At 39.7% G+C, this 13,541-nt stretch overlaps 1 protein-coding gene across 1 annotated transcript in view; it reads left to right on the top strand.

Annotated features, from left to right (window-relative positions):
- Positions 1-13,541, top strand: part of ROR1 (receptor tyrosine kinase like orphan receptor 1) — a 404,583-nt gene that overhangs the window by 379,020 nt on the left and 12,022 nt on the right. Inside the window, exon 8 of the mRNA XM_017541538.2 lies at positions 3,179-3,390. Coding sequence (XP_017397027.1) covers positions 3,179-3,390 — 212 coding nt within the window. The remainder of the gene's footprint in view (positions 1-3,178; positions 3,391-13,541) is intronic.

Raw genomic sequence — 13,541 nt, 5'->3', positions numbered from 1 at the left:
GCTTGACTGTTTAAAGTATTTAGCTTCTTGAAGTTTGTTCTCCTACAGACGAACAGGGGGATTTGTCGCAGACCCCCGTTTACAATAAAAGACCTTCCAGATAATCTGATAGGGAATGAATACAGAATAGACTCCTTTGTTTGCCAGACAGGTGAGACCCTACTTTCTCTTGTTGCTAAAAATCTGGCCTGGAAAAATGACTAGCATTACATTAGTACTAAATTAGCCTCATTGCTTTTGTAATCATTATCCTCAAAATGATTTCACCAAAAATCCAAGAATAACAAGAGAGACTTTACCCCCTTAGGGTACTGAGAAATTTGAAAATGGTTTATAACGTTAATAATAACCATAACATCCAACAACTGTATGGCAATTTTCAATTATCCAAGGTTCTTTCATGAACATTGTCTCATTTGATTCTCGTGTAAACCAAATAAGATTGGTAGAGCAGGTACTATTATTTCTGCTCTACCACTCTTATTTATTCCATTGAATAAATGAGGAAATAGAGATCAGAGAGGTTGTTTCTTGCTTGAGATTATTTAGCCCAAAACTTCCAGCCTGAAACTTTTATCTGTGAATTCCCCTCTAATCTAAGGGTAAAGGGTAAACCTTGAGTGGTAACTGGTACTAGAATAGATTTATTGCTTACGGCAATTCTGTGAAGTAGGTATTATTCCCATTTTACAGATGAGTTTGCTCAGAGTGGCTAAGTGCCCACTGAAGGTCACATATATAATGACAAAGGCATTTATCATTATTCAGAGGTTTCTGCCTGCATGCCCTGTGGCAGACAGTCTTCTACTCAAGTGAATTCCTGTCTATCCACAGGCATGCAGACACAATCATTACTGATGCACCCAGTACTGACTAGAATGGCTTCCAGTGATGTCTGGATTATATATTTACTGGTAACAGTGTATAAAGCAGGGATTTCAAAAGCATCACGTGTAGCAAATCTTCAGTGTTACTTCCTTCCTTTCAGATCAGCCTCATCCTTCCTACCTCTGTGAAACAAGAGGAACCCTACTATGAGAAAATAGGGGCAAAATTCTCCAATTATTGGCAGTGAAGTGTAGTAGCTAGAATGGTGGGCAAAAAGCAAGACCAACGATGGGATCACAGCTTTTGACTTACTAGCTCCATGTCCTTGGGCAACTTACTTAACCACTCCATCTTCCAGCATCTTCACCCATAAAAATGAGGATAAGGATGTCATGTACCTTATAGAGTTGGCTGTGACATAAAATGAGTTTATGAAAGGTACCTGGTCCATAGTAATAATACCTAACATGATTTTACACCAGTAGAAAATATTTGATAAATATTAAAATTGGGTTTTGTTTTTTGAGACAGGGTCCCACACTCTGTCGCCCAGGCTGGAGTGCAGTGGCACAATCACAGCTCACTGCAGCCTCGACCTTCTGGGCTCAGGTGATCCTTCCGCCTCAGCCTCTCAAGTAGCCAGGACTACAGACATGCACCACCATCCCTGGCTAATTTATTAATTTTTTGTGGAGACAGGGTTTTGCCATGTTGCCCAGGCTGGTCTCGAATTCTCAGGTGATCTGCTTGCCTCAGCCTCCCAAAGTGCTGGGATTACAGGCATGAGCCGCTACACCCAGCCTAAAATTGTTACTATTTTTATTCTACTCTGTAACCAGATTTAACCCCTCTCCAGACTCTTCTGAGGGCTAACTCACAGGGCATAGTCCCAACACCAGCTTTTGGTATTCCTTTCAAATAACTAACATGCTGTATCTCACCTGCCAAATAGTTTCCCAACAAGGTGTGTACAAGTAAAAACTATATATGGTTTATTCTTATTTACATGTACTAGGGTAACTCATCATTTAAAGAAATTTTTTAGGTCTTTTCATCACTCTCTTTATACTTCCATTTTCGCATTTACAAGGACATGTAATTATCTTTCTATTTTCCTTACCAGATGATGAGCTCCTTAAGGGCAGATGACATGTCATACTGAATTTTATATTCCCAGTATCTACAATAGTGCCTGGCATGCAGTAGCTTTTGTTTATTGACTTACTGAATGAGTGAAAGGACAATTGAATGGATGCATGGTTAATTCTTTTGTAAAGTAAATAATCATCTCTGAATTTTGTGTCAATCAGAGTTTTCACACTTTGGGTTTTCTTAAAGATAGCTGATCTTGGCTATCAAGGCATGTCATTATATAACCCCTCTAATTACTATCCCATAATTCTGTGTTTGTTTTACCGGTCAAATAATTCATTAATGACAATATATGCCTAAGTATTTGGTTTCAATGGTCAGACTCAAACTGATAAAAAGAAAAGTAAGTCTCATGTTCTCCTAGACATACTGTATTCTTTTCCAAGCAATGGTAAAGTGGAGATAGAAGATTTCAGAATTATACTTCAAAGTGTTAGCACTCATAATTATTGGGTTTCATATGAAACCCTTTAAGAATTCTGAGGTTTCAATAAAGTGTCAGGTTACATAGTGCTGCCATGCTGGAAAGACACCATCCAAAACAGACATTTCAGTTTTGCAGAGGTGAAAAAAGAGGCCCAGAGACATGAATGTTTTGTTCAGGGTCACACAGCTTATCAAAGATCAAACTAACCCAGACTTCAGGCCCCCATATTCTCAGGCCAGTGGCTTTTTGGACACTGGGACCAGGATTCTTTAGTGATACTGATTCTGGAAGATGCAGAATTGGCCCCATAAGTCCAAACCAGCCAAGACCAGGGCATGATTTCTGGAACACCATGTTGTGGGGGCCGATCTGGGCTGGCGGCCAATGGAAGGAGAGCCCTGTGGTCCACATTAAGGCTGTTGGATGTATACAGTCCATTCACGTGGCATTTAACTTTTAAGGTGTTAGAGAAATGCGGGTCTGCCACGAAAGAGAGGCAACATCAGAGGGGGACCCACACACATACGAAGTCTTCATAATGCCCCTCTGCAGTTTTTAAACATTTGAACTTTAAACTTTTAAACTTCAATAAATTATGTTGAAGGTTTGATGGAAACAAATGGTAATAAGCAATGGATTCCTTTTTTTCTCACAGTGGATTTGTGTGTATAGAAGAATAGAAGAGGTGGTTCATTTTAAACTATGCAATGTAATATTATACATGTTACTTTAAAGAGTATAACTTTTGTTCTTTTTCATTTCTGCACCCAGATTCAAAAGATTCCAAGGAGAAGAATAAAATGGAAATCCTGTACATACTAGTGCCAAGTGTCGCCATTCCCCTGGCCATTGCCTTACTCTTCTTCTTCATTTGTGTCTGTCGCAATAACCAGAAGTCATCGTCACCCCCGGTCCAGAGGCAACCAAAACACGTCAGAGGTCAAAATGTAGAGATGTCAATGCTGAATGCATATAAACCCAAGGTAATGCTAGCAGTACAGAGCTGCGTTTGTTCCATGAGCTTCAAGTTAAAGCAACATGTTATAATCCTCCCAAGCTTACGAATCAAATTATATGGAATCAGAGTTTTGTAAGTGCTAAGGTTCATTTTAAGCAAATGCAAAGATGAACTACCTACCTCTAACTTTTCCCAAGACGCTTTCATCAGCATGTCTGCTTCAGTGTTGGGCCAGCCATATCACTGCCTTGCCATAGAGTTGCTGGGCTAGAAGTGATCCCTAAGAAATCATCCTGGCCAGCCTGTCAGGACTCAGAATGTGAGCAATTGTTTAAAATTTCAGACAGGAAATTCCATACCTTTCCATCCAAATTGCAAGAGAGAAGAAGATCCATCATCGTTCACAAACTTCACTGTCAAGAAATTCTTTTTGTTGCGTAATTTACATATAGTTAAAACCACTGCACTACATACTTAAAAATGATTAAGATAGTACATTTTATTGTGTTTTTTACCACAGTTTTTAAAAATCCTTTTTAGGCCTAACTTTCATGTCTTTTTCTTTGATTTAAGTGTATTTTAAGAGAAGTGTTGTCCTTCTAATAGTCTTTGAATGCTATTTATGATAACCCACCTTGGCCTTCCCCACTTTGAGCTAAATCAACCCCTTCTCTTATGCTTTTTCTCTACATCTTTAAACGTTTGAGTTGCTCGAGGTCCTGGCAAGGAACCGAGGGTCACTGGCCCTTACCTTAAATGGAACCCCTGTACTACATCTTGAAACTAAAATACAACAGATTCTTTCAGGAAGGCCAGCATCGCAATCCCAGGCCTCTCAGCAAAAATATTTCATTTAAATAATTTAGGATTCTTGCATCTAAAAGCCTGGGTTTTTTTTCTAATTATTCTAACTCCATAAGAACATTCATTCATTCGTTCAACAAATATTTATCTTCCCTGTGGGTTAGTAAGTGTATTATTCTTTTAACCCTCATAAAGAGGAAATGCATTACTTTTAATAAACTTTTAGGAAGAAAAACAGTCTTCACACTCAAATTAACGAATCCACTTATCTAATATGTGGAGTAGCATAATTGGGCTGACACAGAGCCCTCATTGTTTTTTTGGATTTTTTGTTGTTGTTTGTTTGTTTTTTTGGCCTTACTATTTAGATTGTTTTATTTAAAAGGTCTTGAAAAGATTTTTCTTATTATAAAGTTATATTTATTAATAGGATTTAAGGAATCCTTAAATGCTAAAAATTCAGTTTCCATATTCTGTATTCAGCAAAACCACTGTTCTCTTGCTGAGTGTGAATTTTTATCATAGAAAAAAAAACCCTGCAGATCCTGAAGATCATAGAGTTCACACAATAGCCTGGAGGATGGGCAGAGGTGGAGATTCAACTCTTTTGACATCCCAGCTTCTAGCTAGCTGATTTACATACACTACAGCATTTTATATAATATCTCATTTAATCCTTACTACTTAGTGTTACTATAAAAGCAGGGAAAGCAGATGGGGGTGAGGTTAATATTGTTGCACATTCCCCTAGTTGATCTGGCAGATACTTTTACCTATCTCGTGGCTTCAAGCTTCTAGTATAAGAGTCATTGTTCCATGAGACTCTTTCCCTTTCATTTCTGTTGGTAAATGTTGAGAAGTCTTAGAAACACCAGAACTCTGGATGGGGGGAGACCCATTCAGTTTGGTTACAGCAGATGGCAATTTGGTGCAGCAGCCACCATCCAGGAAAGGTGTGCTCCTCATTGCCAGGGCAGGAACCATGGAAGAATCATTTCCATTTTTAGAAATTATCAATTTTGTGGGTTAGTCTTCATCTGCAATATAATTCCATTTTTAGTGGAGGTTTGTTTTGTGTCACATGATAGCCAACAGAGATCCCAGAGAGCTTTGTGGCATAAATAGACAAAAAAGCTAATATCGATTAATATAAACTGTCAAGAACAATACCAGAAACTTTTCCATCCATTATCACACAGCAATTATACAAGGTCGGTATTATTATTACTATTGTACAGCCAGGGTAATTGAGACACAAACAGACTAAGTAACTTGCCCAAGGTCCAAAAGCTACTTTATTAGATAGAAGCAATAAAATGTGAATGCAGGATTTTTCACATTTTCTAAATAGAACCAGCCCTTGCTCTTGCAGAATCCATGATAACTTTTTCACAGAACAGATCATGTAGGAAAGGAGGCGGGAGGGTTAGGCAAGCAACTGAATGTGATCCCATTTGGTCAGATTGTGCTGCTTAGTAACCACAGGCATTCTCCCGGCTTCTAACAAATTTGTAAGGAGCCTACATGGCAGTCACTGAATGTTGTAGCCCTAGCCCTGTGAGGGACAGATATAATTTGGCTACAGCAATAATAGTTCCCCATCCTTCAGGGTCAAAGAGACAAACGTAAAATATACTGGCATGAGTTTTCCCAGAGACTGGGTGAAGTAAACAGTGTTTTCATAGTTTCTGGATCATTTCTGAGGTGTGCCTTGCTAAATCTCCCAGTGTCAAGATTTGTCCAATATGAGGCTTAGAGTTTAGCCTTAAACCGTTCACAAACACTTCTGAACCAGACTGGAAGTAGAAATGGCTTAAATATTTGAATGGGTTGGGGAGGGAAAAGGAAATAACAAAAGCAAATGCTAACTTTTTTTTTTTTTTTTTGTCTTACCCTTCTAAGGGATTTGGCTCCGATCAAATTTGAGTTATTCAATTGTTTGTTTTGGTTCTTACTGAGTGCCTTTCCTGGAAAAAGCACAAAGGACTTTGTAGACCTTAAAGAAAATTCCTAAATGTAAACAGAAAATCTCTAAAACTGCTTTGGAAGGTCACTGACACATAAATATTACGTGTACCTATAAAATCTAAAAGGAAAGGACACACATAAGAAAGAAAGAAAAAAAGTCCTGAAAACAAACACTCCACCAGAGCAAAATCAAAGGAATATTTGGAGGCGAGGATGAAAAAGGAGTGAAGGATAGAAACCGGTCTGCCCTCGCCACCTTCTTATTTCCCCTTGGCCAATTCAAAAGTCAGAGACTCCCGGGTTCTTATTTATCCAAATGAATGTGCCCTTCAGGGTTTAAACTCTCTGCTTCCATCTCTCTTCACTTGCTGAGCCGCTAAAATTCTCCTGAGTGTTTGGATGGAGAAGAAGAGGTTCCTGTGGGAGATTAGAAACTGATACCCTTGAGAAAGGACAATAGGGAGCTGCCGACAGACTGGCTGATGAGGCCTGACTCAGATCCCCAGAGAGGTAGGACGGTGCAGTTGGAAGTAAAAGCCTTTGATGAGCCATGAGTTTTTTTCTGATCTGTGGGCAAAGGAAACCAGTGGACCAGAGAGGCATCTGAATGCTCAACAGTCAGGAAGATGGAGATGGTCTGGCTCCCCTGCCAAATGCTCTGTGGCTCTAAGAAGCCATCTAGCCTTTTGCAGTTCAATTTTCTCAGCTGTTCATAGGAAGTAGACTGTGTTTAAGTAGAAGACTGTTTATTTTCCTGTTATTTTGTTTAGCCAAAGATTTGAAGCCATTCAATCCTCCGTTGAGTACTGTAGTGATGCCTGAACTAAGCAGGATTTTCTATACTGCATTACAAATTTTGCAATCTGAATGAGGTTTTTTTTTTTTTCTTTTAGTACTACAGAAATTGAACCTTCTCAGAGAAGCCTGGAAACTCTAAATTTCTCTCTCTGTTTCTTTTCCTTTGCTTCTCCTTCCTTTGCCCCTACATCCCCTGCCAGGTATGACTCTGGCAAACAGCATTCTGTAAACTTGCTTGGGTCAGTGAAAGAAGCTGTGGCATGTGCTACTGTGGGAGCAGGAAGGGGGCAGAGTCTCCCCTTTAAGGACAGGATGGGCCTCATTCAGCCAGGCCTCCTGGCTCCTCACCTACCCGGAGATTAGTCAGGCAAAGAGGCTGAAAGATAGAGGAGTCTGGTGGGGTGCGGTGGCTCACACCTATAATCCTAGGATTTGGGGATGCCAAGATGGACAGATCGCTTGAGCCCAGGAGTTTAAGACCAGCCTGGGCAACATGGGGAAATCCCATCTCTACAAGCAAACATACATACACTCACACAATTAGCCAGGCCTGGTGGTGCACGCCTGTATTCTGAGCTACCCAGGAGGCTGAGGTGGTAGGATTACTTGTGCCTGGAAAGTTGAGGCTGCAGTGAGCTGAGCTCATGTCACTGCACTCCAGCATAGGTGACAGAGTGAGACCCTATCTCAAAAAAAGAAAAAAAGATGGAGGAGTCTGAGAATGGGGGCGAGGAAGAGTCAAGGCAGTCCAGGAGTGGGAGATGCAGCCAAAACTTGGATGGCCCCCATGGGTCAAACTCCTGCAGCTCCTGGCTGATGTAAGGAACATTGCAAGGGAAAGCAGCACTGGCCCAGCTCTCCAAAGCTGATGGCTCTATTTTACTTCTCAATTTACCCTCATCTCTTGCCAGCTTCTCTGCTTTTTCACTTCCAGACAATTCATCTCTCCATTATTCTTTCCAGCCAAAGTAGTTGCTGAATATACTGAAATGGGATTACATTCTCTGGTTCTGTCCCTTTTGCCAGCAACATGCTTCCATCTAAAAGCCCTGCTGTAGTCTGGCTTCCCTTTTTAATTCTCTGTTCTTACCAAATGTCACCACACTTCATGCTAAAATATCCTCAATAACTTTTCCACTCACTGCTTAAAGCCATTGTCTCACAACACTTCTGAGCTCACCATTCTATTAACATGGGCCTCTTGGGAATCACCAGTGATGTTATTTAATCCAGTGACCTTTGCCAAGTCTTCATCCCTTTAATTTCTCTAGAGCCTTTGATATTCTTAACCACTATCTTGAAATATTTTTTTCCCTTGGCTTTCCTCCTATGTCTTTCCCATACTTCCTCACTAGTTCTTTTAATTCCCTTAATGGGAACATCCTCTGACATCCATCAGCCCTCTTCCCTCCCATTCTCTGGTGCTGATTTCATCCTCTGGCATTGCTCTAGCTCCCCCTTGAGTATAATGATTTCTTAACCTGGAGGGACCAATGTCAAGTTATAAAATTCTTGCCACCAAAATCCTGCCACCCAAAAGTTCATACTATCTGGACCTAACTTACCTTTCCAGCCATGCTTTTCTCTTAGTTTATTTCAGGAAGGTAGTCTGATACACTTCAAAGAGCCAGAGGGTAGAGGCAAAGAGATATGATTACAAATCTTGTCTCCACTGTCAACTGGCCACAAGATCTTAAGCAAATAACTAACTTCTGTGAATCTTTAATTTTCTCATTATAAAGCAAGGATAAGAATAGTACTTAAAAGGGATATATTTTACACTTCTAGATAGTGTGTCTGGTACCTCATAGGTACTTAAGAGCTAGAAATTACTATTATTGTTGTTAAACTGATGAGTACAGGTCTTTTTTTAACTTCTATTTTTAGTTAAGGGGTACAAGAGCAGGTTTGTTACATCGGTAAACTTGTGTCATGGGCGTTTGTAGTACAGATTATTTCATCACCCAGGTCTTAAGCCTAGCTATATTTGCTGATCGTCTCCTTCCTCACAACCTCCACCCTCTGAAAGGCCCCAGGGTGTGTTGTTCCCCTCTGTGTGTCTATGAGAACAACATTTAGCTCTCACTTAAATATTGGAGCATGTGGTGCTTGGTTTTCTGTTCCTGTGTTACTTTGCTAAGGATAATATTCTCCAGCTCCATCCATGTCCCTCCAAAGACGTGATCTCATTCTTTTTTATGTCCACATAGTATTCTATGGAGTATATTATATGTACCACATTTTCTTTATCCAGTCTTTCATTGATGGGCATTTAGGTTGATTCCATGCCTTTGCTATTGTGAATAGTGCTGCAGTGAACATACATGTGCATGTGTCCTTATAATAGAATGATTTACATTCCTTTGGGTATATACTCAGGATTTAAATTGCTGGATGAAATGGTATTTGTGTCTTTAGGTCTTTGAGGACTCGCCACACTGTCTTCCGCAATGGCTGAACTAATTTATACTCCTACAAACAGTGTATAAGCATTCCTTTTTCTCTGCAACCTCACTGGCATCTGTTGTTTTTTGACCTTTTAATAATGGCCATTCTGGCTGATGTGAGATGGTATCTCATTGTGGTTTTGATTTGCATTTCTCAAATAATTAGTGATAATGAGCTTGTTTTCATATGTTTGTTGGCCACATGTATATCTTCTTTTGAAAAGTGTCTGTTCATGTCCTTTACCTACCTTTTTATAGGGTTGTTTTCTTCTTATAAATTTATTTAAGTTCCATATACATGCTGGATATTAGACCTTTGTTGGATGCATAATTTGCAAAATTTTTCTCCCATTCTGTAGGTGTTCTGTTACTCTGTTGATAGTTTCTTTTGCTGTATAGAAACTCCTTAGTTTAATTAGATCTCATTTGTCAAATACTGCTCTTGTTGTGATTGCTTTTGGTGTCTTCATCATGACATCTTTGCCTGTGCCTATGTCCTGCATGGTATCATTTACATTGTCTTCCAGGATTTTTATAATTTTGGATTTTGCTTTTTTTTTTTTTAATTGAGATGGAGTCTCGCTTTGTCACCCAGGCTACAGTACAGTGGAGCAATCTCAGCTCACTGCAACCTCCACCTCCTGGGTTTAAGTAATTCTCATGCTTCAGCCTCCCAAGTAGCTGGAACTACAAGTGTGTGCCATCATGCCTGGCTAATTTTTGTCTTTTTCTGTAGAGATGAGGTTTCACCATGTTTCCCAGGCTGGTCTCAAACTCCTGGCCTCAAGTGATCCACCTGCCTCAGCCTCCCAAACTGCTAGAATGACAGGCATGAGCCAGTGGGGTTTTACATTTAAGTCTTTAATTCATCTGGAATTAATTTTTCTACATGGTGTAAGGAAAGGGTCCAGTTTCAATCTTCTGCATAAAGCTAGCCAGTTATCCCAGAACCATTTATTTTAATAAGGAATCCTTTCTCCATTGCTTGCTTTTTGTCAGGTTTGTCAAAGGACAGGTAGTTGTAGGTATGCAATCTTATTTCTGGGTTCTCTATTCTGTTCCATTGGTCTGTGTGTCTGTTTCTGTACCAGTACCATACCCTTTTGGTTACTGTAGCCCTGTAGTATAGTTTGAAATCAGGTACCATGATGCCTCCAAGCTTTGTTCTTTTTGCTTAGGATTGCCGTGGCTATTGGGGTCTTTTTTGGTTCCATATGAATTTTTAAATAGTTTTCTCTAGTTCTGTGAAGAATATCAATGGTAGTTGAATGGGAATAACATTTAATCTGTAAATTGATTTGGTCAGCATGGCCATTTTAGCGATATTGATTCTTCCTATCCATGAGCATGAAATGTTTTTTCATTTGTTTGTGTCATCTCTGATTTCTTTGAGCAGTGGTTTCACTACAGATCTTTTAATGAGGCAAATGCTGTGCATACATAGGATACTGTGGGTTGGGAGAAAGCTATAGGATCCAGAAATGCACAACATTAACTGGGGTGAGGACACAGGCAAGAGAATCCCAGCAAAGATGATAGAGGCAGCTCTTTGGACAGCTCTTGTATTCCTTGCATCCGTCCTGTTACCATACATTCTCCTGCTCCACTCCCTGCTTACACCCTTGATAAATTCCATCAGGGTGGAGAAGGTCTGATAGTGAGGGCTGGGAGGCTGTTCAGTACATAACCTCAGCTTAAACCAATGTCTATAGAAACTCCACTTCGGGGAAAAACAAGTATTATAAATGAATATATTATAAATTGGCATCATAAATGGACTAAAGTACTTCATTATCTCAATAGAATCTTTATAATAACCCTTTGAAGTAGGTACTAAGTCTGATTTTTATGGTGAAAAATCTGAGGCTTCAGATTCAGAGTTGGCCCAGAGTCATACAATTACTAAGTGACAGCCAAAACTTGAACCCAGGTCTTCTCAGGTACAGAGCCCAGTGCTTTTCTGTTTCCCTCTACTGCCTTTATTTTCAGGCTGACTGAAATATATGAGCTCAAGTTATGAGCATGGGATGGCTCAAGCTGACATTACAATTACTGGCATCTGTTCTGTCTATTTCCAGGCAGAATAGAACCTCTCCCATTGGCATTATAAAGTAACTCCACCACAAATCAACCCTGCTCACCACTGAACATTCAAGCTAATTATCAGAAAGTTACATTATAAAGAAAAGAAATGCTTCTGAAGTTAAATCACTTCCAGAGAAGCGCAGCTGAACTCTGAGCAAATGTGGCAAAATATTGGTTGAAACTCCCTCTAGAATTTGATTGCATAAGCCAGAAGGCACTTAGTTCAGCTGTAGTCTTTGAAAATGTCCATAACCTCCCAAAACAAAATGGCTGTGGCCTCTAAGCTTTTAAAATGTAATCATTTCCATTTATGAGTAGAGTCAATTGTTTCACAATTCTGACACTGTTTACCTAAGAACCAGTAAAATGCACAAGAAAGGAAAATAGGTTTTGGAGTCAAGCAGATCCATGTCAACAGCTAAGTTCAGGTACTAAGAAATCTCACAGTCATATAGTCTCCAGGGCTCTCGTGCCCAATTCAGGCGAAGGTTGCCATGGACAGGTTTTGTTCATTTATCCCAGTCAACCAGTAGAGACAGCTGAGCATCAACAGAGTGAGGTCTAACTAAAAAACCAGAGAGCTCTTATACCTTGAGCATTTCACTTTTACATCAATGGTCCTCATGCTTTTAAAATGTAGAGTCCTCTGAGGATCAGATGGAAACTCTGCCTCTTATTCCCAGAAAACACTGCAACTCTGGTGTTAGACATACTTGGATTTGAATCTTGGCATCACCAGTTAATAGTTGTGCTTCTTTAGGCAAGCTACTTAACCACTGAATGCCTTAATGTCTTTATCTATAAAATGGGGCAGTCCTAATATGAATCTCACAGGATTGTGATGAGGATTAAATGGGTTGATGCATTAAGCACTTATGTCAGAGAGCAGACAAGGGAGTGTAGTGTAGTCATTAGCAAGGCAGGCTCTGGTGTCTGAATTGACCACCTACCAGCTGTGAGACCACTTAACTGACCTGTTCTTTGGTTTTTCAATCTGAAACATAGGTATGAGTAAGTTACCAATCTTGTGGGGTTGGTGTGAAGATGAAAGGAGCTAATATGTGTAAAGTACTTACAGTTTAACATACAAGCATTCAAAAAATCATAGCCATTATTAGGATCTCAGTGTCTGGTCCATGGCAGATATTTAATACATAGTAGGTGTTACTAAATTCAGATTACAGATTCTAGAATAGGAGTCGTGTCTTCTCTCTTCATGTTTCTTTCGAGTCCCTCATATAGCATCTGTATGCATATTGCGTATACAGTATATTATGTATACAGTATCAGTTAACTCGCTGATGCAACCAGCTATTAAAATATATCCTAAATGATTGTCTCTAATTGAAACTAAAGGAAACTGGTGATATAACCCAAGCTATAGAAAGATATATCAAAATCTTGAATCATGAATTTCACTAAGATAGCAGCCATACAGTATATAAACCTAATAAATGCTGGTTAATGGTTCTTGTATTTTTCTCTTACCTGACATTTCCAAAGCATCTTTTCAAGCAGTGTATTGTTTTCTCTCACTCAGATTAAGTTTTAATTGCCCAACCAGTTTCTTCAGGCACACTGTGGTCATTCATCATGCAGAGAGAAGGGACCCAGATCACTAAGGATCCAGACTTGATTGATCCTGAAAACTACGTCTATTTAGTCCAACGCCTCTCAAAGTGAGGCCTCTAGGCAAGCAGAAGTCTCATCAACTGAGAACTGTCAGAAATGGACAATCTCAGACCCATACAGGAACTCTGGAGGTAGAGTCCAGCAATTTGTGTTTTAACAAGTCCTCCAGGTGGCACTGAGGCCTGCTCTGATGTAGACTATGCTGGTCAGTACTTGAGATTCAGGAAGCAAGTCAGCCAATAGGGAATACAGATCTCAGAGAAAACTGTGCTTCCTAAGAGAAAAAGGACCTGGGATAGCCCTTCTATTATCAAAAATACTCCTCTAATTTCAATAGGGCTAGGGTCTGCTCATGATTCCTCTGATGGGGCATATTAGTCTTTTTTCCCACTGCTGATAAAGACATACTCAAGACTGGGAAGAAAAAGAGGTGGAACTGGGA

The sequence above is a fragment of the Cebus imitator genome, unplaced genomic scaffold (genome assembly GCF_001604975.1).
Source record: "Cebus imitator isolate Cc_AM_T3 unplaced genomic scaffold, Cebus_imitator-1.0 Scaffold135, whole genome shotgun sequence".
Classification (NCBI taxonomy): domain Eukaryota; kingdom Metazoa; phylum Chordata; class Mammalia; order Primates; family Cebidae; genus Cebus; species Cebus imitator.
Note: the sequence above shows the minus strand (reverse complement) of the source record. Positions and strands in the feature narration are given on the sequence as shown.